General features: G+C 38.7%; 1 protein-coding gene across 4 annotated transcripts in view; it reads left to right on the forward strand.

Annotated features, from left to right (window-relative positions):
* The first annotated feature begins 3,397 nt into the window (after positions 1-3,397).
* ZNF366 (zinc finger protein 366) overlaps positions 3,398-26,136 on the forward strand; it is a 36,980-nt gene continuing 14,241 nt past the window's right edge. Inside the window, exons 1-5 of one of the 4 annotated variants that reach the window (XM_066339752.1) lie at positions 3,398-3,569; positions 15,345-15,425; positions 18,443-18,512; positions 21,792-21,917; positions 23,052-24,380. In XM_066339752.1, coding sequence (XP_066195849.1) covers positions 23,082-24,380 — 1,299 coding nt within the window. In that variant the 5' untranslated portion in view covers positions 3,398-3,569; positions 15,345-15,425; positions 18,443-18,512; positions 21,792-21,917; positions 23,052-23,081. Of the gene's footprint in view, positions 3,570-15,344; positions 15,426-18,442; positions 18,513-21,791; positions 21,918-22,960; positions 24,381-26,136 lie in introns of those variants that run through there. The other 3 variants (XM_066339753.1, XM_066339754.1, XM_066339751.1) reach the window with 3 other exon arrangements.

The raw sequence follows: 26,136 nt of genomic DNA on the forward strand, positions 1-26,136 counted from the left end.
GCACAGGAGTTCTTTAGACTCAGCCTGTACTTTTCTCTGGTCCCAGAATTAGCCTTCTGCCAGATTGCTTCTGAACAATCTATTTTGAATATGCAATGCAGAAAGAGACCAGGAAAGCACAGCAGAGAGGGATTTTTGCCAATTAGGTATCCTTCAGTACTCTTCATGTCTCTGGATGAGAACTGCATATTTTTACTCAGCTAAATGCCACAGGTATGTTGTAGACCAGAAGGGAGATATTAATTTTATTTTTTCACAGCTGGTTCAGATATATTAATTATTGTCCTAAAGCAATGAGTAAAACCAGTAAATTTGTCTAGGCTTTGCCTCTGGTTTCATTTTCTCATGATGAAGTGGGATTATTACTGGGTGCAGTTACCTCTCTGTTCTCTCCTATTATGCTGGATAGAGGCTGAACTGGTTTATTCCGTTCCTATTTTGAACATATAGGAAAGTATTCCTGCTGTCATTGTCATCTTCATGCTGGAAAGAGACTAAAACACAATTTATTCTACAATGAAGCAAAAAGACAAAACAAAACAAAAAAATGAATAAGGGCCTTAACTTCATATATGCTAATCAAATTAAAGGTCTTGTCTAATAATACAGGCTGGTATTGGAGGAATCTTCTTGGTGTTCAGAACTTACCTTGACCATCAACACGATACTGACTTTTTTTGGGACAACTCCTTATAAAACATTATATAATGTACCCAGGAAGTATTTATACTCAATAGTGTTCATCTAACTGCATTGGGCTGACATTGAAAATTCAAATCTCTTTGAATTTGTCTCAGTGCGCTCATTTTGATAACACTAGAGTGAGAAAAGATTAAAATAAAAACAACAAAAAACCAGGCAAACATTTTTCCCAGAAATGTTCTGAAAACCACATCAAGTTGTTCCTTTAAAACTTGGGTAAATATCATAATGTCATGCCTTGTTACTCGATTTGCATGGCTTTAGATACTAATGATTTTGTACGTGCCTTTATTTTTCCCCACAGTCAGTAACTGCACATTGATCTGTCGTGCAAAAGACACGCACTGCAAGGTATTTTTTGGCATGAAAATTACAGTTTTAGTGCCTTTTCCTCATTAGGTTGTGATTTCCTGGCAGCAGCTGAGAGAAAATTGGCAAAAGTAAGGACAGGTCAAGTGCTTCAGAGGCTGCATGCTGGGGCTTGGCTGGGGAACCTAAGTCTGACCTCTTGGATGGTGGAAAGGCTGCTGACAATGGAACATGAGGTAGAATTAAATGAAAGAAGACCTTACATCTCCTGCTGCCCTTGCTGAAGTGGGGGTCTCTCACAGCCCCCTTTAATCAGGATAGCAAAGTCTCATAACATGTTGAAGGAACTTTGTAGATACTTGTGTCCAACCTTGGTTTTGCAGTCCTCAAGGAAAGGGAAGCTGCTTTTTGCAGAAGTACAGGATAGCTGTGGCAATTAAGTCCTTCACAGAGGACTACACAGACTATCACAACACTCAGAGACTTAAAGAATGATCCTAACTTAATCAATATGGGTTTTCAAATATGCTCCTGCATGGGTTCCCAGTGGAGAGAAGCAAAAATGCTACATAATGGCAGCATAAACAGTTCATTAGCCTGTTGTACCTGGAAAATAAAGAAATTAAAACTATCTGGAATGGCCTGGAAGCTGCTACTACCTTCGAGATCATGACAAACAATTTTGAAACAGTATCACAGGTTTTGTGCTATAGGCTGACCCTGCAGGACAATGCATTAGTTTGATGGCCTTCCATGCCTCTTAATTTCCTTCTGCTCAGTATGCAGAGGAGATCTCTTAATTAGGACCTCCATTCCCAGGGAGAATTAAGGACTTTACTTGCAGATATAATCTAAGTGCATTGCATACTTTTGCTTTTAAAATTCACCCTCCTGTTATAGTTTTGCCTATTACAGAAAACCTTGGTGGTCTTGTAAGGGTAGAGATCGTCATAGCATTTGCACTGCTCTGTCAAATGCTGATGTCCGCTATCAAGGTTTAATTTTCTGAATATTTACATGAAAGCTGCCCAGCCAAATAATGGCTAGATATCTTCAGGAAATAGCATCAGGAATCATGAAGTAACACAGGTGCTAAAGGACCATTCCTGTGCTGGTTTAAGCTTATCAATTCTCGTGCACAAAAATGAAATAGTAATCTCTGTGGGATAACATACCAGATTGTTGTTCCATTAAAACTGGATTTACGCAGTAGTCTATTTATTTCAGCAGCATTGATCTAGATATTGCTTCCAGAGCAAAGTCTGGATGCAGAGAATGTGGAGAGGGCCTTTTGAAAAAGCTTTTTAAGTCTTTCACAGAAATCAGCCCAAATTGCTTGTTCCATATTCACTACTGCATTACCAGATAAACCAGATATAGCTCTGTGACAGTGTGAAGTGTTTATGGCAAGAATGTTAGAATGAAAAAAATACTAGGAAAAAAGGGAGCATCTAATCACTGTATGTGACCTTCAGATGATAGATGAAAGGTAGGGGAAAGACACATGCAAACAAAAAACTAGTGGAGTACAATGGCTAAACTTATCCCAAGTATAACTCTGCCAGCTGGCCGTATCTTGTTGTCAAAATATGTTTAAGGTGAAAGAAAAAAAGAAGAAAGAAAACGAAAAAGAAATAAAGAAAGAAGAAAAAAGAAAGAGAAAGAAAGAAAGAAAAAGAAAGAAAGAAAAGAAAGAAAGAAGAAAGAAAGAAAGAAAAAGAAGAAAGAAAGAAAAGAAAAAGAAAGAAAGAAAGAAGAAAGAAAGAATAAAATCTGTTTTAAAATATAGCACGTATTGATAAATCAGTTACCTTCTATAATGCCATTCTTCGAGATCAATTGCTGCACCACCAGTATCAATCTATGATCCTTGCCATTTTTCTGATACTTTTCATCACCTTCTTTTTCCCCACCACAGAATTGTATAATAGCCAATGTGCTATTTTCTTGTGATCACTGTAAACAGGAATTTTAGGCATTTTTTTACCTATATCACCATGGAAACAAGATCTGTGTATACATCTCTGGTTAGTCTTTCTCTAGAGTAAAAGCCTTCATTATCTATGAAACTTACGGCTAATTGTTCTGCATAAGATATGGGTGTCTCATTCCTATCCACTACTTCGGAAATTCATTTCATGTAGTTGCACATAACAAGCTGTAAAGAAGGTTTTATGAAGCCAATAATGCAGATATAATACTTGAGGAATTCCTTTTGGATTGGATATATTTATTTTTCCAAACATTTTGTTTGAGAGAAACGAGATTGCTATCTGCTGTTCCTTATTTTTTTGCAGGAAAGCAAAGGGTTGTTGACTTCCTCCCCCTCCCTTCCTTCCTTCTTTCTGAAGGTACTGTATCATCTGAAAAAAAAAAAGAGAACGAAATGATTGTTCCTGTTCTCCTTCTTAAGTCATTTGAAACATTGTCCCTGCTAGTTTTCTAAGTTTACTGCAATCCTGCACAGGGGGAGGGAGACAGCGGGAGAGAGAGACAGATATTTCAAACATGAGAGCAGGTAGTGTTTAGGGCAAGACTCCTTCCAGCTTCAACAACTGGTAAGTTAAGTAAAATGCTTTTGTGGTTAACTCTTTAGAAGTGAAATATATATATATATCTGCTTTTGTATTAAGAAAAGGCGTTGATCAGATACACATTTAACTGATAAAAGAATAATAACCATATGCATTAACAAGCGGTCTATTATGCTAGAGATGCCTATAGTGTGGTTTTTAGATACTGGTGCTATTACCATATGGTTTAACCTATGCAGATAGGAAAGTTTTTTCCAAGGAGGCTGATAATAGTCATAATATAATCTGCTGTGAATTTTGCATGTGTAAGTCCTGCTACCAGAATCTCGTTACAGGCTTCACTAACTTCATCCCAACTGTTTCAGCAAGATTCACTGGGCCATTGCTGAAATATAGAGAGGAGATGTGTCATATTGGAATCAATGTATTTAATTTATCATCTGCCAGTACTGAAGTCTGCTCCAACTCACCAACCTGTGCTATACTGGGAGAAGAATTACGGGGGGGTTTTTGTTCCCTCCAAACTGCATTGTGTTTAGGATTACACATGTTTATCTCTACTCATCTGTGTATATGATTAGTCTAGGAACAATGACATTAAGAGGTGGTAAGAAGGTTCCTGGATCTCACTTGGAAAAAAAAACAAACAAAAGAAAAATTCACGTTGCGCAGTACATAAAAACACTGATCACCCACATCAGTAATAGGATGGACTCAATTGTGTATCTCTTGTTTGCATTTTTGTGGCTGTCAATAATGTTTTTCATGTTGATCATAAATGCACCAGGGTGATCAGAATTGCCATGTGAAATGAGTGATTGAATGCAAGAGTATGTTTCAAATTTTCATGAGAAAAATCCACGCACAATTTATAGAAGCAGAATGCAGAGGTGGGGCAAGAAGGACAGGTGTCCATTTCTTTGCAGAGGGAGAATTTTCTCATCCTCTGATTAAGTATTTCTATTAAGTAAGCTGCTGCTCTCTGAAGTGCAGTGTCCTCTGCAGAATGCCCAAGCCCAGACTGAAAGATTTCAAATGGTGGGCAGGTATTGCAGACAGCTGGCAGGCAGCTCCAGCTGAATCCTGCCCCTGCCAAGGTACCTGAGCTGCACTTCCACCCTGGAACAGCCTCCTGCTCCACCCCTCACTGAAACAACTAGGGGGAAAGACTTTCTGCCTCCCTCTCTCTGGTGTCTTTCTGCAGGTTTTCCATAAGAAGGAATGATCTAGCACAAACTCGGCCCAGTTTCTGGGTAAGTTTTAGATTCCTTTTGCTTTGGGAGCAGACTAAGGGAGGAGTCCATTTCCAAAGGAGATGGAAATATATTTTTCTTGAACTCTTTAGCCTAATGTTGTTACTCATTTGGCACGAGTTAATTGTTTGGTTATACTTAACCAAAAACAACTTGTTATCTGCTAATAATAACCTGTCTACCAGGTCTTGCCATGAAAATCATTTGCCACATCTTCCCCTTGGGATATCTGGGTTTATTTTTGTGTGATTATTTACTGATGCAAATTAAAGGCACGATTTGGATGGCTGTTTTGACAGTTACATGTCAAACACCTGGAACACCAGTTCTTACGTCAAGTGAGACATACAGGAGTCTTCCAAACCCACACAGAAAATTACATAAGCTTTGTGTTTGTGATGGTATTTTGTTCAAACTGCAGGGTGTTAGTCTGGATTGCAATCACTTGAAGTTTTTGATCTGATTGGTTCAGAAGTTCAGTTTGCTGTGTAGGTAAAAGCAAGCTGTAGCCTTTAGGTAGAGATTTTATTTCTGAAGATAAGCATTTGTGTATTCTTGATTTAGATTACATATACACAGTCCTTTCTCTGAGACATTGTGTGAAATACATAAATATGAAAAAGATTGTTTAAATCATAGTAGGTGAACAAAAGCAGTACATACTGTTTCAAACCCAGTCGCAAATAAAAGCACAGAGAAAGAGCTTTTTAAATTTGATAATTTTTTTTAAGTAAGAACTTAGTAATTTGACAGTAAAAAACAGACTTGAATTTTGAATTTCTTCTTGTATTTATCTATTAGGTTTACTTTCCTTAAAAAAACACATCTCTGAAATCCTTTGGAGTTTATTTACTTTTACTTTTATAATTTTTTTTTGCCAGAAGCACTGTAAAATGATTTAGTACAGCAGGAGCTTGTACAGAACTAACATCTTTTTGAGGTATCAGGAAGATGATTTTTTGGCTGACATGTTATTCCTACATCACTGAGATATTTCCAGCAAAGAAGGTATAATTTGAGTCTGAGTATTGGGTACAGATTTGCTACAGTACAGCAAATTTTAGTTTACGCACATATTAAGTATTTGTGCAATGAATTTTCAATTATTCACCCCAATGTTTGTGAGAGACTGTGTTAATGGTTAATGATTCAACTCTTAAAATTATAAAAAACATTCATATAAGAAACCAAGAATAAATAGACAGTTTGTTATTTTTGTTTAATACCTTACTGTTTCTATTGCTAATAGCCATATTTATGTGTATAACATAAATAAGTAAATGGTCAGTTCAGTGTATGTATTTGCTCAGAGAAATTTAAAGCCATTATTTCCATTTGATGGTTCTCAATTATAATTAAATAAAATATAGAATAATGTTGCTTTTGTTCGAAATAGAGAAATTAAGCTATACCAGTAATGGCAGAGAGGTTACAGAAAAAATTGTAGCCCATGGAAATCCCAAGTTAACAGGTCTGATTCAAAAAGCATAGAAGTTAAGTGAACTCTTTCTGCGAATGTCAATTGCCTTTTATATTTAAGGCCATCTTCTTTAATGGTGTAAACTATTGAGACTTTTGGATACAGAACAGTATGCTGAGTTACATTCCTAGTAACATTTGGCATGTCTAATGTACATTTTGGATCAGGAGTTAATCTGAAGCTTTGAATCTCAAAGAGCTGATTTTTTTAATATTGTTTTTCATTCTCACAACAGTGCATCAACAAGAGCCCTGTTTTAGTACCATCTAGGTGCAGAGCAGATAGTGGTGGTCTGAAAGGTATGGTGTGCATCCCACAGACAAATGCAGTGTCGTGTCTTTAAGGCGCTGTTTCTTGTAGGGCCAGGGAGAAATACAGGATTTAGAACAAGGTAAGCATGAAGGGGATGAGTCATGGAAGCAACCCAAGACAAGCCCCACACACTGAGACAGAAGAGTACGGATCTCAGATGCTACTTAGGTTGTTTTCAGTCTTTGAATTGCAAAGACTCAGTGGTGCAGAATATTTTTGAGTGGACTGCTCTGCTCTTCTGGACGTGTCAGCAGAAGGCTCCATAAGAACAAAAACGTAAAGGCTGCATAAGATAATTGGGGGTTCTCTGTGGCTGTGGTTAAAGGACAAAAATCAGTGGTGTGAAAGGCAACGTCTTACTTACTATTTGATATAAAATGATCCACAGTTTTTGAGCACCAATTCATGCACTTCCAACTGATCCAAGCAAACTGCTCCTTCAAACAGAACTTGAAAGTGTACTGAGACTGCTACAGATTGTTGTCAAATTATTCGTTTGTTGGACTAATTTATTACCCAAATTTTTTTTAAAATAAACTGCCTATTAAAACCAAAGAGCTACTTTCTTCTGAAGTGCAGTAGTTTTCCATGATTAGCCTACAATCTCAGATATCACCAAAAGAAAGGAAGTCACTGGAGAAGAAATAATTATAGAGTGACAAATAATGCAAAGCCTTTGAAAAGAAGAAACAATCTGTGGGAAAAAAAAAAAAAAAAAAAAACCCAACAACAACAAACCACATGAAATTTATTTGGGATTATTCCTTTTTTGTAAAATATGCTATCTGAGATTGAGATTGAAGCTTTCCGTTGCTGTGGCATTTTATAAATGATATTCAGATTTTATCCAATGAAGAGCCTAAGTTAATCTTCAGCATTTATTCAAACGTGTTCAATTGCATTGTTATTTTTATTTATATCTACCTGACAGAGACTAGTCCTTCTTGCTTGACTTCTAAAATACTAATGATCCAGTGAAAAAATCCTACTCAAGTTTGGTTTAATTCCTTTCAAATGTAAAAACTTTTTTACTTGCTTCTGTAAAACAAATGGTTTTATGCATATACTCTGCTTTTGACAAGTGAAATACAGCCTTTTCTTTCTCAACAAACAATACCTAATGTCTGCAAAGATTGCAATGTCACTGGTAATTAAGCTAAGTAATCATGAGGTAAAAGAAATATTTTGGTGCTCTGCAGGTTATGGGAAGAAATTATGTGAATAATTGCTTTTTTTTACTTTCATTTCTAATTTCCTGCTTTTCATGCAGAAAACCCCCATTATTAATTATTAAATGTAGGATGAAAATACCTCCCCATTTTTAATTTCTCTTCTCTTCCTTCTTCTTCTACCATGAAAGCTAAAACACTAACACATTCTCCTTTGCAGGAATTAATTTGATTTAAACAAAAAATCTTAGGGTAAAAAGTGTGCTTCCTGAAAACCTATATTTGCCTTGTCAATCTTCAAAAAACTAAGACTGGAAACTCCCAAGTTTTCACCTGCATATGCCCTAGAAGCACTAGAATTCAGAGAAAACTGAAAAATACAAAGCTAAAGACTGGTTTAATTACTGAAAGTGACAATGTGGAGTCTCCTACACTGATAACACCACTTTTTGCCAAGAGTTCGAGACAGGTACAATTGATTTGAAATTGAAAGCAAGGCTTTGAGGAGGAGAATACATTTTTAGCTGCTTTTCTCTGATGATGCGCTAGTGGAAGGGGTGCTAATGCAGCAAGGAGGCGTCACCCACAGAGTCTGTGTCTGGAGGCCTGATGAGGAACAGACATCACCAAATTTCCTGCAAGGAAGAACCTTGGTCTCCCACGATGGAGTTGGACTAGTTGTGGTGGTCTGGGGAGCAGCATGTGTCTTTGCCCCTTTCTGTTCTGACACCAGCCCCTCTGATGAGCCACAAGTGTGTTGGCTGGGAAGGACAAGATGATTTCCAGTCTTTCTTTTAATCTGTTTGTTGTTATTCCTGGGGTGAAAGAGCCACTTATAAATTCAGTCTTCCCATTTGAGGGTTGTAGTGTAACTGTTAGACCCTTTTGCAGTGGTGATAGGCTTCCTGCTTGTGTGGTGGGCTCTATGCTGCATCTGCCACTAAAACTGTGGAAATTGGAAAGCGTATGTGCTGTTACCAACATGGAATATACAAGATTTAAACCAAATTGAAAGGTATCCAGGATGGATGTGTTGGAATGTAATGATTATTTCAGGTTTGGTTGTTTCTCTGAACTGCTTTCTAAAGCATGTAGTATTTAAACTTGGTGCTTCAGCTCCAGATAAAAATTATTTTAGAGCATTATTTAAAAGGGGGGCATCTGTCATACCATACTTCTAGTTAGCACAATATTTTTCTACTAGTTTGCTTTTTCTTTTTTTTAAGTATTTAGAGTACATGTGTAATTAAAACAGTATCAGCAGGTGGAAAGGGAAGGAATCACCTGTTTTTAGAGCATCTGTCAGCTTCTAAGGAACAGCAGAATTTCTTTGAAGCATCTGGTAGGCACCAGCCCATGCTGGGTGAGTTCCTTAGTGCAGATTTCTGAAGCTGTGAAGATTATCCTGTATTTGTCCAAAACCATTGTCCCATGCCAGGAATTACAGAAAACTGTAGAGGACCTCCCGGAAGAGCAAGCTGACAACAATCATAGGTTCAACAGAAATTAAGCCCTTCCATTTTTAAATGACTAGGAAAATATTTTTTCTATAGAACCATAGAGTAAGGAATCACACCAGTATGAATGCTCTACCAAACAGGTTTCCTGGATAATGCTGCACACACAATATTAAGACACGAAGATTTCTGCAAGAATTTTGTGTCTGTAGGCAGCATTTTGCCAGGATGTCACAGAAGGAGTCACATTTATCAGAGAAATTGCTCACCCACTCCTCTTTCCTCTGCCAGGAAAATGCAAAATACCGATCTTTGATTCCAAACACATTAATTGATTTTTTCACATCTCACAGAAAGTGAACCTCACCTAAACTTCATCCACAGGTAAAGAATGCAGTTGAATGGCTACCACTGGATTCTGCAGGACTCAGGGTTCAGGACTCAGGGTTCACCCTAATAATTTGCTACAAGAATTTTGAGTAGTTTGTTTCCTGCTGAAAAACAATGAACAGTCCCTCACTTGAAGGCAGTGAATCTGGTTAGGACAGTAAGTCATGACAGAATTCACTAGGTAATGTTCCCATGCTCAGACCAGAACCTTACCTGTTTTTCCTCCTAAAAGACCGCAACAATTTCTATTAATTTTTCCAGGTTTTTGTATGTGATACTTGTTTTTTCCAGGAAAAGGCCCTAGAATGATTTGGCTGGGGTTGTGGAGGTGTGGGCAGGGATTGGAGAGAGTTATATTAATAGATAAGGTGATTTCTCAAGAAACTTCATTACATATTGTTAGTTGGTCATTCTTAGTAATGCTGCAGAGTCACAGAGGTTGATGGAGTTTTTGGTTTCCTTTACCCTGTGATGAAAATCTGAACTGAGTTAGTATCCAGAGCAAGACTTTGTTACACTCACGGTGAAAGAATAGTACTAGAGTGGTTTGGGAAATGTTCAGAATTTCAGGTTTCAAACTATGTAACTATGTTGATTTTCTTCTCTTTCTTTTCCTGTCTCTCTCTCTCTCTCTCTTTTTTTTTTTTTTTTTTTTTTTTTTTTTTTTTTTTTTTTTTTCTTATCATTGCTTGTTTATCTGTGATTCTATCTGCTGGTGATACTTGGCTAAGTCTGAGCTGTCTTTTCCACTCAATATGCTAGTTTGTTGAATTTAGTAAATTAGAATTTCATATATGTTTCAGTTTGAAATAACTAACCTCAAGAATTTTTACCCATATTGAGCAGAGGAATTTGTTTTCTAATTCATGAAAATTGCAGAAGCAAGATAAATTAATTTTGAATTTCAGATTTTCTGTAGTTTTTCCAAACAACTGGCCTCAATTTTAAAACTTTCTACAAGTTAACAAAACCATTAAGAGCAATATGCAGGATGTGTTTTGAGGATCAAAGAGGGAAAGTGTATTTTGCTCAGTCAAGGATAAGATTCAAGTTTGGCACCACAAGTGAAGGTCAAAGGCAGAGAGGAAGGTATCTTAAATTACTCCTTACAAGTACTTATATGATCAGACAAAAATGCCATTCTGTGCTGAAACTGAAGAAGGAAACACATTTCTCTTCAATTAAGTAAAATTATTTTTTAAAAATGAACCTTCTTTGAATGAAATTGTGATGTATGTGCAAACAGTAATTTTTCTGGACATATTCAGTGCAGCTTCAGAGCTTTAACAGAGGTTTTCTGCTCTGGCAGTTTGAAAAGCAGACCTCTCTAATTACACTGCAGACATATCAGAAGAAGTTCCTTCCAGTGCCTCAGCAATTTGCCTTAAGAGCCTTAACAAATGCTTATTGATATGATTCCTTTTTTTTCTTGTTGGGTCTCAACAGAATAAACACAGTGGTGTCCCGAAACAACACTGATATGTCTAATTCCTTTGCTGTGTTGTACTTAGGTTCAGAGGGAATATCTAAGTCATTACTAAGCCAACTTAATTACAAGTGAGTAATAGGGGCTAATAAGGATTAATCAGTCTTTACAGGCAAGCAGCTTTTCCAGCAAGAAATCTGCTCAGTCTTCAGCTGAAATAAAATTTATTCATCTTTCCTAAATGAATAGGAAAGCATTATCTTTCCTTTATTTATTACTCTATTTATTTTTTATTTATTAAAAGTAATTATTTTTAATAACTGGACACCAAGAGAGGAGTTTGGTAGCAGATATGTTTTTATAAATACACACACACATACATACACACATAAAATATACTCACTTCTGTCACTTGTGGGTGAAATCCTCTTCTTTCAGTTCTTGTAGGATATAACATGTCTCACTGAAACACATAGTACCCACTGCTTTGACAACCTTCAGTTTCACTATGAGTTTTGAATCGTGCGAAACAAGGAATTGAGCACAAAAGAAATACAAAAAGCAATGGTCCTGCTGAGGGCTAACAATACTCTTCCATGTTTAAAGAACCTGGCCTTTCATTAAAGCTTAATCTGTTTTGGAAACTTTTTACAAAATCCCTTCCATACAATCCTCTTCTCCCTGGCCCTCTCCCAGTCATGTGTGTACATTTTATCTGGTCCTTTCTTTTTTGAGGTTCATGCCATGCCTATATGGTGCCATAAACTGCAGGTGGCTGGCTTGAAGAACCAAGCTGAACAAACAGGGTGGCCCTGAGCTGCGTTTTAGGACAACAAAGAGATGGGAGGAGAGCAGACCATCTCTCTGGCTCCACATAGGTGATAAGGACCCTGGGATTACAGTAGGAAGAAAAGCTCAGTGTATTTCCTTTTTAAAGGTCATGAATGCCAGTGAAAGGTTTGCTTTCAAAATAAGACTCAAGCAGGACAGCACAAGGGTTATGGAAGGGCAGGCTTTTTTGATCGTTCTAATTTTGGATGTTCTTCATAGCTCTGTTATTTTTCTTAAAATAACAGCTCAGGCCCTCTTGGTTCTGTTTGTGGTGTTTAATGGTTGTGGGCTGTAGGTGGAAAGATTATACTTAAAGTGTTCTCTCAGGACTCTACACTCTATTGAACATTGCTATTTTACTACAAAATCCTTCCTAATATTTATATTATTAATTTGTTTTTTGTTCACCCTGTCTCTTTTTATCTCTATGGAGAGAAGAAAAATCCTAAAGCTTCACGGATGTTATTTGATAGTTTTCCAGAGGAAAAACTATTAAACACATAGGATTCCTACAGTGCCAAAAATGTATTATTTTGGCAGTGGCAGATATGGGGAGAGAAACAGGGATGGAGTGATACGACTTTTATAAACAAGGATTAAACTCCACATATTTTATAAAGGCTGGGACACATCCTTGGTTCCAGCCTATGACATGAGATCACCGTATCCACTTAAGGAAAGGAAGAAATTTTTCTAATTGTCATCACCTCGCAGCAGTCTAATCCCGAATCTTGTTCTCAGCTACACCCCAGATATTCCATAATTATTTCAGTACAACAGAGGTGATGTCAGAGAGAGAATTAAGTCGGCTGCTTAGGGTGAGAGTTGTTTAATTGAGTAACTGATTGAGCCGGCCAATCCATCATTAATTCCAATGCCAAGTGAGGGAAGGATCAAATTGCACTTCCACCCTGGTTGCTGGCACCCGTTACACTTTGCACATTTGAAACTCTTCTGCTACATGTGCTACAAATGTCATCATTATGGCCAACCTGCTCTTGTCAGCCTTGAGCTTTTGTAGGGTCTGAAAACTCAGGATACCTGTGCCCAAATGTTCTCGGGAACCAACTCCTGTAAGAATATTTACATGTAACTGAATATGCAGTGACAACACCAAATTTGGGGAAAAATACAACAGCCACAAGAGATTTATTGGGAGACTTATTAATTTCACTCCCACGGGGTTTGGATCCCATCTCTAACCTCTTAGGGGAGTGCTCTAGATAAAGCCTCTGCTGGTCTCCTTTCGCTGGACATTTAGACTAATAATAAAAGTGCAATTGCCAAGGGGCAGGAAGCAGAGGGAAGCCAGATGTGATTGTTAGGGGGTGCAGACTCCAACCCTCTGGAGTCTGGACTTCTCCCAAGTGTAACTTCAGGTTACAATCTGTTTGCAGGAAGATTTTAAGGTGCCTGAAGGTCAGGCTGGAAAGCCTTCCTGTCTCTTGTATTCTCCACGAGGCCAGTGTCTTGGGTTGGCTACACTGCTAGCCTGAGCTGACATGCCTGGTTTTTCATCCTTCTGTGCCTCACCAGAGGCTCTGTTTCCTCTGAGCTACACTTGGCAGGTTTTTGTGGAGCAGTGAAAGGCCAGAGGTTGGGCCAGAGCCCACCCTGCTGTGGGCAGGGATGGGGTGGGGGTGGACCCAGAGGTCTGCCAGCCAACAGCTGCTCCCTCTCCCTTGCATTCCAAAGCAGCTTTGAATTCCATGTTACTGCCAGCAAATTAGGGAGATGCAGGTGATTAGCTGAAGACATTAAATCTTGTTCCCCTTACACATGTTTAGACCAGGCAATTTGCTGTGCCTTACAGGCTCACATCGTGTGCAGCTGTGGTTTGGGGTGACTGTGCAAACAGCAAACACTTCAGAGTCTGTTGACTTAACATTAATTTCATTATGCAGGTTGTCTCTGTGTTGCTGATCATTTTAGCAAACCGAATAGAGAAGTAGAGAGGGAGTGAACAACAGATGGAATACAGAAGTGAAGAGGGAAGAACATGCAAGAGAAGAACTAAGAAAACTCATAAAGAGGAAGAAAAAGAAAACAAAAAAGAGAAAGGAGGATAAGAAAAAGAAAATTAAAGAACCAAAACAGGAGTCTAAACTATACTCAAAACCTACTTTATTCATAACCTGAAATGACTAGAGAGGTCCACAGGGCCAACTACTGCTAGAGGCATTCCCAGGAAGCCCCCAGAGTAGATGATCTGTGGGTAACCCAGACATGCTGCTCTGTCACCCTCACTCCTCCCTTGTTAGGAGAGAGAAAAGTAGAGAGAATGATAACAAGGTGTCCCTAGAATAAAGACAGAGCACACATAAAAGCAACAAGGACAACAAATCATTCTACTAAACTGACAACTAGGTCACTCACACTAGAGAGGAGAAATATGTCTGCAGCTACTTCACTACAGATTCTGTCAACTTATTTCTGGTTTAATACTAATCAATTTTAATGGTGCAATAAACCCTATAAACTCATCTGATTCTACAAACAGTACCCCAGCTTTGGCAGGCTGCGTGGTGGAACTGCCCCAGGCTTTCAGCAGGAGAAATCTGAAATCTGATTACTGATTTTCTGATTACTGATTATCTGACAATTGATACACCATTAATTGTCAGATTAAAAATGATCTGTAAGTTATGGAAAAGTGAATGTGTATAATTTTGATACTATTTTAAGGCATTTTCTCTATTATAATGAATATCAAAGTAGCTATACTCCTGTGAAAGTGCTCGTAGTGTCTTGCTCTCTAAAAATGAATACAAAGGATGAAACAAATGAATACAAATGTGTATTCAAATACTTGTGTGCATTTGTGTGTACACAAATCCAAGATGATTTCAAAGACTATAGTCAGTGCAGGCAAATGGATATGTTGAACTTCTACATTTCTTAGCTAGTGTACAAAAAATTATGGAAATTAAAATGTGAAAATTTGGGAGAAACTAAGACATTGCAGGGAGACTGTTTATACTGCACAGTTTTCTGTGAGAAGACACGTTTCTTGTATTGGTGACACCTCCCAATATTAATGCAGCTATGTTGGATAGGAAGCTCTTATACCAGAAGGAATAGTTAAATGACTGAATTTCAAACATGAAGCTAGGATGGTACCAAAATAGCAAATGAAGGGGAAAAAATAAATAGGTATCCTTGGAAGTTCATTACTTGTTGTATCTGTTCACTGTGTCGTGTCAATCTGTCATGTTTTTAATGAACTAACTTTCTTTGATTTTCATTAAGCTTGTCTTCAAAGATTGGCACCAGCTGACATATGTTCGAATATATAAGTATTTTTTTCATTTGTTTGAAGAATAGGTGGGTTCCCATCCCATTTGGCAACAGAACACATAACAAGTAATAAGGCAAACTATGAGAAGTACTTTCAGATGTCATTGGAAGTCTTTCCACAGGCCTTAGTGAGGTCTGATTAGTCTATGAAGAATTACAAAAGTTATAACTTTTCGTTTACCAGGCATTCACTGAGAAAAAAACCCCCGCATTTGTTGATGGAAAGAAGAAGTTTTATCCTGAAGCCTACTACCAGCAGATGAAGGTAATTTCCCAGGGAGAAGTGAAAAGACAGTGATCTTCTTAGTACTATCATACTGATGTAGGAAGAAAAAACCTGATCTAGTCCACTTCTCATTTTCAGTCATTCCAGATCATTTTCATGAGCAATTGTTTACTTATTTCCCATTCCAGCCCTATTAGTGATAGTAATCCAAAACGGGAAGAGGAATATTTATGGCAGTATCTTTATCTTGATAGTGCTCTCCCTTTAAGCAGACATATCCCTTGTAAAAGGCATGGGGCAAGAACTTTATCTCCTTAGACAATGTAGTTAATGGTTAAATCGTGGGACTTAATTTGACACTGGGTCTACATACATGTGAGACTGAGAAAACAAGTGTTTGTAGAAGTGGTATGGAAAAGGATTTGACTAAACTCAATGACTATTATTACCAACTCAGATTTGTTTTTCTAAAAGCTTCTACTTTATTTGTGTCTCGTCATCAACATCTGCGCTCATGATTTTGGATGCTTTCTGTAAATCCATATTTATTTTTACAAGATAGTCCAAATTTTTATCTCCTCTCAGCTCCACACTACGGCAGAAGAAGTCTTTTTTTCATCTAAAACATATTTAATCTTTTGGGTTAGCTTCAAATATTGTGGCATAGAATCTTGAAGGCAGATTTGGATGTGTTAATATATATTTAGTTTATATATAATATTCACACAGTTTATATACTCAGGTTGAATTTATTAGCATACACTCCATATATGTCAATGGGGTCCATTTTTCAAAATGTTCTGCTTGAAACGTGAATATTTATGCCTGGAGAACATGGATGGAGAGTACACCTTGCACTGGCTTCTCTAAAGAGTAGGGTAGTAGTTTAGACACTGAAGAAAAGTCTGATATGATTTTGGACATGTTTTATCACCTTCTGCCTAGAAGGATCCATGCTTTCATTGAAGGAAAATAACAGGGAAAATTGTAAGGAGGGATCAGATATGTACTACCCAAAAATACTTGGTTGCCAGTAATGAACATTTTCACCTTAGTACAGGTGCTCTTGGCATTTTCAAAGTCTGGCAAATAAGTTAGCACATTCTGGATTCAATAGGGAGCACTTCATTGCTGAAATGAAATTAATTCAGTATAATAAAATTTCTCAGTCAGATCCTCAGACAGATGCAAGTTTTGCATAAATAGCAAATGAGAGAAAACTGTAAATAATTTGCTGCTTAGTTCAACAGCTGTATAACTGAATACATTTAAAACCAAAACATATTTGGAAGAGCAGACTGAGAGCTCATTAAACCTATTAAAATAATGATAATTATCACCATAATAATGGTTGACAAGAATCAGTGATTGAAAAAAAACCCAGCTGGTTGTTCAATAAAGCTGAAGCTCACCAACTGCTCAACTTTAGCTGAAGAAACATAATAGTGATAAATTTGTCAGTAATCCTTCCCACACCCAAAAGAAACAGCTGTTAGTTTTAATTCTTTGCTTGTAGATGGCCATATTTCAGGCCTTAAAAGGAGGGCAGAATTGCAGTCTTACAGGGCATGAGTTTCTACAGTCCTACATGTTCAATTAAATACGGAATTTTTCTTTCAGAAAAGAGAAGCTGTTTAGCCAATTTGGCCCCCTTTAGATTTCCTCCACTTTTGTCTGTTTCATCTTCTGAAAGAGCAAGCATAAGTGCAAACTTCCTAACAAAATAACCCATTATATGTTTCTCATATCTCTTCTACTCATCTTAGACTTATTTCTGGCTTTATAGTGGACCAGGAGGAAAACTGGAACAGTTGTAGTCAGTGTTTAAATCTGAGAAACTTTATAACCACACATTTAAATGGCTGGACATATGGACAAAGTACTTTCATCTAGGAAGCAGAATCTTGATTCTACTGAATTATTAAGAAAATTTGCTCTTAACTCCAGTAGTGGCTTTTAACTGGAGACTGTAACAACATATTTGCTTGTAGAATAGCATCATTTACATACTTTCTTTAGTCCTTTGTCTTAGAAATGAGTGGACACGAGAAAGTAAATGGTGATTTATATTCTGCATTAAGCTCTCTTCCTCTTTCAGGAAGTTAACAAGATTATTAGCTGCTGCATAGATATTCTATTTCAGAAATTCCTCAACAACTATCTGAACTCACAGTAACATTTTTTTTCTTGTTTTGGACAGGAAGAGTTAATTTGTCGTTCTATTCTTCAAAATACTGTATTTCCATTTACATAAAGAAATACAATTTGAGGGTGCTTGTCTCTTCTAGAGAAACTGACTTTAGTTCTGGAGTGCTCAGTTTAATGAGAGGGGTCTTATGTTTAAAGACCAATATATATAAATTTCTGTCCCAGTGAGTTTCCAGACCAAGTTTTCAAAATCTAGTAACTTATATATTATTGATAAAAGCTAGAATTTTCAATGACCATCCAATGTTTAGAATCACACCACATAGTATATTAAATAATAATATCTGCAGAAAGAAAGAACTTTTGAAGTCCTTATAGGAAACACAAAAGGTCCCCAGGTGATATTTGAACATAAAAGTATTTGAATAGGAATAAATATTAAAAAAATGCGGAAAATTTAAATTCAAACTATCTCCCTGACTCATTTGTTTTTGAGTATAAAAACAACATCTGCTGCTCCAGAGCCAGGTAGAAAAAGAAAACCTGGACCTATACTAAAACTTTAAAAGTTCTCTGCTGAAGTTATTTAAAGAACAAGGAACTGTTCCCTAAGTATATTTTTCACTGAGGTCAAACCTGTTGTCTCTTCTATGGTTTCTTCAGAAGTCACGTTTTTGTGGCATTAAGTTCTGGACATAGTTGATATCATGCGTCCATTCAAATTAGCAAGGCTTTGGCACCAGAATTAAAGAAGAAATCATGTATATATCATGGCAATTTCACAGGGAGAAAAACCGACAAGGTGATCCATATTTAGACTTCCCCTTTCCTTTAAGTCCTCTTGTGTTGGGTTATACAGCATGTCTCTGATTGTGCTGGTTGCTGACTATAAACACTTTCCCTTGTAGGATTGGTCCTGTGATGCCTGTACCTGTGGCCAGTGGAATAAGCCCATATGCTCAGTGAAAGCAGTCAAAGGTCAGTAGTGCATGGAAAATGTTTCTTTCCAGTAATTTCAAGAAGTTCTACAGCTCTGTGTCCCAGAAAGAGTGAAACTTTGCACAATACTGTGTGGAAGAAGGGAGTAACAAACCAACCAAAAAAACAAGTGAACAATTAGAAACAACTTTTGGCGGCATTTCAATAGTCCAGCAAAAGCTGTAAATAACATAGCTGGGTCCTCAATTGCTGTGGGTTTTCTGAAAAATTTTATATCCTTATTGCTGGGGGAAAATCAGATACAAAGTTGAAAGATATTTGAGGCACATACTTTATAGGGAAGATTTTGATCTCTAAGTGTTGTGTTCATATTGTGAGTTCACTTCGCTGAAAAGAATTTTTAAAAGGAATTTATTTTCATTTGGAAAGAAGTTGAGAATTTTTCAATATTTGAGGGATTCCCTTCTCCTTCACCCTGATAAAACCAAACCTTTCTACCCAAAGAGTTTCCAAGATCAAACTGTTCCTTTTTGGACTATGCAGCTAGCGTGACAAGGAAGCATTAGAATGAATATCCAGTAGAAATTCTCTCTGATGGAACATAAACACATATATTGCGTATATATGTATGCATGCACATAGAGATAGTTTTTAGTACCACATTATATTAAGGATATAAATTAAGATGGTGAAGGGCCTTGAGGGGAAGCCCTGTAAGGAGCAGCTGAGGTCACTTGTCCTGTTCAGCCTAGAGAGGAGACCTCATTGCAGTCTACAACTTCCTCACATGAGGGGAAGAGGCAGGGAAGGTACAAATCTCTGCACTTTGGTGACCAGTGACAGGAATTGAGGAAGCAGCCTGATACAGTCAGGGGATATTTGGTTTGAGTATCAAGAAAAGGTGTTTCACTCAGAATGGTGGTTGAGCACTGGAAGAGGCTGCCAGGGGAAGCAGTCACAACACCAAGTCTGACAGAGTTCAAGAAGCATTTGGACAATACTCAGATACATGGAGTAATGCTTGAGAGTGTCCTGTGAAGGGCCAGGAGTTGGACTTGGATGATCCATGTGGGTCCCTCCCAAATCAGGATATTCAATAATTACTTGAATTGATATTGTGTATATATATATGTGCACTATTTCCAGTCAGTGTGCTAGTGATGAAAGTAATATCACAGTATAATTATGAGGTACTTGTCCAAGTTGCATGCAATTATTTTATCTTTTCCCTCTATCCAATGTGAGTTTTGCGCCATAAATTTTCATATCCTTCGATTTTTCCTACAGTTAGTCCTCCTTCTTTGTGAGTTGTTTGATCCTTTTGTTTAAACTTTCCATCTTATAGTTTTGTCACTGAGCCTTTAGCTTCATACTTTTATGTCAAAGATACTTACTCAGTCTACACTATTAGAAGAAAACAATCTGCTTGCAGAAAGTTAAGATGCCTTCTCTTGTCCATGGCCTAAGTAGATCACAGAGATGTGCTTCATCTATCTTTAGAAGAAGGCTTATCCAGCATAGAGCTTCCTGAAATAGAAATAGGAGTGTATTTAGTGCTCCACTCACCTTCATGCTCTCCACCCAGCATTTCCAAGAATGATGGTATAAATAGAACCAACATGTCAGAGATGATAGAGGGAAAAATGTGTCTAGTTTTCCAACCTAACCTTTGCCTGGTTGGCTGGATACACACACACAAACAGACACGTTCGTGTAAGTGCATCCCCAAGGAGGGCTACAAGAATGCAGCAAACTTGTCAGAAAGAAAATTCTGAGAGGCTAAAGCCCAAGTGGAACTTAATCCAGCTACTGCCACAAAAAATAACACAGAAACTTTCATATATATATATATATATATATATATATATATATATATATATATATATATTCACATCAAAAATTGGGCCAAGGAGAATCTTCATTATTGTTGGATGTGGGGTCAAATTTTGCATCAAATGGTGAAGAAAAGGCTGAGGTGCTTTGTGCCTTCTTTGCTTTAGTCTTACATAGTCAGACCAGTTGTTCTCAGGGTGCTCAGACCTCTGAGCTGGGAGACAGAGGCAGGGAACCAAATGAAGTCTCCATAATCCAAGACGGAATAGTCAGCAACATGCTACAACACTTAGACCTGCACAGGTCTGTGTGACTGATGGGGTCCACCCAAAGGTGCCAGGTGAAAGAGCTCACTGAGCTAGTTTCCATAATTTACCATCACTCCTGGATGTCTGAGGAGATCCCAGCTGACTGGAGGTTGGCAAATATGACTCCCACCTACAAGAAGGGTTGGAAGGAGGGTTGTGGAGCAGCTCATTCTGAGTGTCACCACATAGAACACTTCAGCAGGGAATCAGGCTCAGCCAGTATGGGTTCATGAAAGGCAAGTCCTACTCCCACAACAGGAACTCCTTCTATGACTCTCTCAGTGGAAGAGGGAAAAGCTCTTTATGTATTCTGTCTTCTGGACTTCAGCAAAGCCTCTTACACCATTTCCCAGAGTGCCCTTCTGGAGAAACAGACAGCTCATGGCTTCATGTGTGCACTGTTTCCCGTGTAAAAAAATGTCAGGCTGCCCTGGCCCAGAGAATCGTGGTGAATGGAGTTTCATCCAGCTGGCAGACAGTCACCAGTGGGGCTCCTCGGGTCAGTCCTGGGGCCAGCCCAGTTTAATATCTTGATTAATCATCTGGATGAGGGGATGGAGAGCCCCCTCAGTCACTTTGCAGGTGACACCACTCTGGGTGGCAGTGTTGATGTGCTGGAGGGCAGGAGGGCTCTGCAGAGGGATCTGCACATCTGGATCATGGGCTGAGGCCAGTGGTGGGAGGTTCAACAAGGGCCAGGGCTGGGTGCTGCCCTTGGCTCACAACAGCCCCAGGCAGGGCCACAGGCTGGGGCAGAGGGGCTGAAAGCTGCCCACAGGAAAAGGAGCTGGGGCTGCTGGTGACAGTGACTGAACAGGAGCCAGCAGTGCCCAGGGGGCCAAGAAGGCCAATGGCATCCTGGCCTGGACCAGCAATGGTGTGGGCAGCAGGAGCAGGGCAGGGATTGTCCCTCTGTGCTGGGCACTGCTGAGGCTGAACCTCAAATTCTGTGTTCTGGTTTGGGCTCCTCACTCCATGAAAAACACTGAGGTGCTGGAGGGAGACCAGAGATAGACAATGGAGCTGGGGAAGGGTCTGGTTTACAAGACTCATAATGGGTGTCTAAGGGAGCTGGGGTTGTTTAGCTTGGAGAAAAGGAGCTTCAGGCTAACATTATCACTCTCACAACTGCCTGAAAGCAGGTTGTAACCAGGTGGGTATTTGCCTCTCCTCCCAGGTAACAAGTGACAGGACAAGAGGAAATGGCCTCAAGTTGTTCTAGGGAAAAAACCTCTTCACAGGAAAGGTGGTCAAGAACTGAACCAGCCTGTCCACAGAAGTGATTGAGTCACCATCCTTGGAGGTATTTAAAAGACATGTACTTAGGGACATGTTTTTGTGGTGGATTTGGCAGTTTATGGTTGGACCTGATGATCTTAAAGGTATTTTCTAATGAAAGTTTTCTGATTCTGTGACTCTAGAAGGACAAGGGAAAAGGCAGAAGCCTTATTTAAGATGAATCAAAATTTATAAACAATGTTTTAGATAAACCACACGTCCAAATGAAGTTCCCTGTATGACCAGGGGAACGTAAAATTTTGCCAGAAGAAAATTACTAGTCTGCCTGATCACATTGTATGATCAGATATGCTCAGAGCATTTTTAGGTGTCAGTTACTCTGGAGTTCCAGGGGTTTTGCTGACATCAGTTCTATATTTAGTTTTATAGTTGTGATTTTGCCCACCTGTTTAGAAACAAACAAACAAACAAACAAACAAAATCTCAGATAAAGCCTATTAAACTGAATGTGATTTGGAGAGCTGTCAAATGTCTTTCCTCCCCTAGATCTGCCAGGCAAATATCTCTGTGATTAAAACAAAGAAAATAAATCAATCTCCGCCTTCTTATTACAATACAAAGTGCGAGCAGCCAGGAAACATGGCGCAAAACCTGATGGTACACAGTGTCCTTAGATCACTTGGCCATTGTTTTCTCTCACAGCAGCACATGTTAATGATACAAAGAAGTTTAACATTTTTTGGCTTTGGCTTTTCATGTCACAACCATAATAAATGTGCATATTATTGTTTGTATTGCCATATCCTTTAGATGCACCGCCAATTTCTAGAGCCTGCTCATGAACAGCCAAGGACAGGATTTTGCCCACAAACAGACTGATTGGATTAAATTAGGCAGAAACATTGCCATACTGATTCATCTGTGAAGTAGTATGTCACAGTACAGAATGTTTATATTGTAAAAAAAATGTTGTGTGGGTCAAATCTGCTGCAGGAAGACCAAAGCTTTTTTTGCTTTTCACTTGAAAAGTTAATTCTGCTTCAAAAGGCCTTTGTCTCGTTTGGACATAAGAAATCCTTAGTTCTATTTATTTAAAGAGCCCAACAACCTTCAAAACAATAAAAGAGTCAAAAGAATGTTAAATCCAAAACAACAGGAAGAAATAAGCAGATTTAGAGTTTCTTTTGCTTATTTTAAGGAATTTGGGCCGCAGAGAAGAAAATTGAATATGATGAAGAACGAAGATACAAGTTTTAATGTGGAAAATACCCAAGCCTCTCCCTTCTCCCGCTGCCTGCAGCCACTCAACCCTGTTACAAAGCCACACAGAACAACTCAATTTGATGAAGAATTCAGATCACATCTCTCACCTTTCCGCTATGGTCCTCCTTCTCTCGAAAACATGGAAACGTTACAGGGGTCCTTGGAAGGAGGGTCTCGTAAACGCAAGAGCATGCCAACAAAAGTGCCTCCTCCCATCACCCTTGAGGATTCCTCATCATCACCAGACAGACCTGAAGATCACAATGACATGGGCTCTTCCAGTCTCCCCTTGGTGTTCCAGCAGCCAGCTCAGCCCAAGTACAGTTCCCAGATGATTGACCTCTGCAACTTTGGTTTTCAATTCTACAGAACTCTGGAGCATTTTGGAGCCAAGCCCATTAAGCAAGAGCCAGTGAAGACTAACATGGCATGGCCCAGTAGCCCAGCATTCATGCAGGCTCCTTACCCTTACTATCCTAAAGTCCATCCTGGCTTAATGTTTCCTTTCATTGTACCACCAAACCTTCACTTCAGGAACCCTTTTCAAGTGAAAAGACCTCCAGAGCCACCCTTCAGGAGGGCTGAAGTAAGAGAAAGTGGTGAAAACAAACAGAAAGTGGAAAGGGTAGATGTCAACCTCCAGATAGATGACAGCTACTATGTTGATGTGGGGGGTGAGCAGAAACGCTGGCAGTGTCCTATGTGTGAGAAGTCCTATACATCCAAATACAATTTGGTCACCCACATCTTGGGTCACAGTGGCATTAAGCCACATGCTTGCACCCGGTGTGGCAAGCTTTTCAAGCAGCTGAGCCACTTGCACACACACATGCTGACACACCAGGGCACTCGGCCACACAAGTGCCAGGTGTGCCACAAGGCATTCACTCAAACCAGCCACCTTAAGAGGCACATGATGCAGCACAGTGACATCAAACCTTACAACTGCAGGATCTGTGGCAGGGGTTTTGCCTACCCCAGTGAGCTGAAAGCACACGAGTCCAAGCACGAGAGTGGACGAGAGAACATTTGTGTGGAGTGTGGTCTGGACTTTCCAACTCTGGCCCAGCTGAAGAGACACCTGACCACCCACCGTGGCCCCATACAGTACAACTGCACCGAGTGTGATAAGACCTTCCAGTACCCGAGTCAGCTGCAAAACCACATGATGAAGCACAAAGACATCCGCCCCTACATCTGCACTGAGTGTGGCATGGAGTTTGTGCAGCCCCACCACCTGAAGCAACACTCCCTGACTCACAAGGTAAGCCAGCTCTCACCTTGCATCTGAAGTTAGCACATTGATTATCCAGGCTACTAAAGAGAAATACAATACCTCCTCAAAAGTGTGCCTCTTGCCTGCTGCAAAGGCTTATGCAGAAACCCCAGCATTTTAATCAGCCAGATGTCTTTGTCAGCCTTTAGAAAGCACACACAAACCCAACCTTGTTACAAGCAGGAATTCAATTAAACCCTCATATCACTGTCCCAAACTGCATTCACATCTCTCTGTTTCTTGGGGGTTTTTTCAGAATAACCCTCTGTAAAATTTTGCAGAGGTGTATAACCACCCTCCCAATCCCAAGAATTTAAAAGATTTTTTTTACTGAAAGCCAGTTCTGATACTTTGTTCTCTGAATTACGAAGTACATGGGTTTGCAGTGGACTGCAGGAAAAAAAAAATGTTATTACTCATCAGATTTTGAAGAATCATCATAAGGAGACATTTAAAAACCAAAATAACAGTAAGAAAAGTTTCCCCTTTGTGCATATGTTATCCAGAACACCAGTTAATAGAAATGAGCAAGCAAGATCATAATCACAGCCAATTCATATCAAGTGTCAGTCTTGCCACTGCTGACAGTGGTGACAGCGGGGTCACTCAGGGTAGGAGAAAGCTTTGGAACATTTCCGAAAGGATTGCTTTCAAAAATAGGAACAATGTAACTGTTCTATTCAAGAAGCTCTGAAATTCACTAGTCACTTTTGCAAAAATAATAAAGCAAGTCAAAACCTTTCACTTTAAAAAAAAGTTTTCTTCCAGATTTGCGTATTTTTCCCTTAACATTTGAATTTTGGCTTTTACCTTAAGAACACTAAAAATACAGAAAACAATAGCACTTGAGTTTTATAGTCACATATTCTTTTAAAAACCGACAGCCCCTACTTCCACATTTGCTTTTTCCTTTCTGCTTCATGCTTATAATTTCTGTTCTTTCTGGAGATTCCCTGGTCTTTGGATTTACCATGCAAAATTCCACTAACTGAAGACTTGGTAGGGTTTTTTTGTCACAAGGAATGAAATGCCCCTGAGCCTTTAGAGAGCTTCTGCTTCTTTGTCCACAGCCGCAGGTGGATTCAGCTGTAAATATAATTTACAGTACTTAGCAAGTAAAAGCAGCCTCTATCAGATGAGCAGACACTTGAAACTACTGGTGATGCTCGGTTTTAGCTTTATAATTAACTGTGAAAACCACTGACACTCATTTCACTTTTTTTTAAAAAGAAGGCCTGCAAAGGAGTAATTGCTCTCAGCACCTCAATAGTAAACTCCTAGTACCTTCAGCAAGTTAAACTCTTGAGCTGTTTAGTAGCAAATTCTTTGATTTTCATAGTATCTAAATCACTGTTTGAGAAGTTGACAGACCACATGGATGGCCAAGAATATTGAATTATGCAGTAGTAAATTGAGTTGATAGCATAAAAAGTGCTAGAAACGTTCTTTAAACCACATATAAAATGAAATAATTCCATTACCATTACTAAAAATCCCACTAAGAATAAACACGTTTTTCTCTCTGCAATAAATGTAAGATGTGTATAATCTTATTTGGTGATACTGCTTGACTACTCTCAGTTACTTTGATTATTTTCCATAACTTTCTTCAAAATAGAACTGTGCCTTTTTCATAATCCAGTCACATTCAATTATTAAAGGCAAGCACTACTCTAGTCTTTTAACTCGTGGGTTTTTATTCTTGGTTGGTAACTTTGTACGTTTGATCAATACTTCACTTAAG

This window comes from Sylvia atricapilla, chromosome Z, assembly GCF_009819655.1.
Source record: "Sylvia atricapilla isolate bSylAtr1 chromosome Z, bSylAtr1.pri, whole genome shotgun sequence".
In the NCBI taxonomy this organism is placed as follows: domain Eukaryota; kingdom Metazoa; phylum Chordata; class Aves; order Passeriformes; family Sylviidae; genus Sylvia; species Sylvia atricapilla.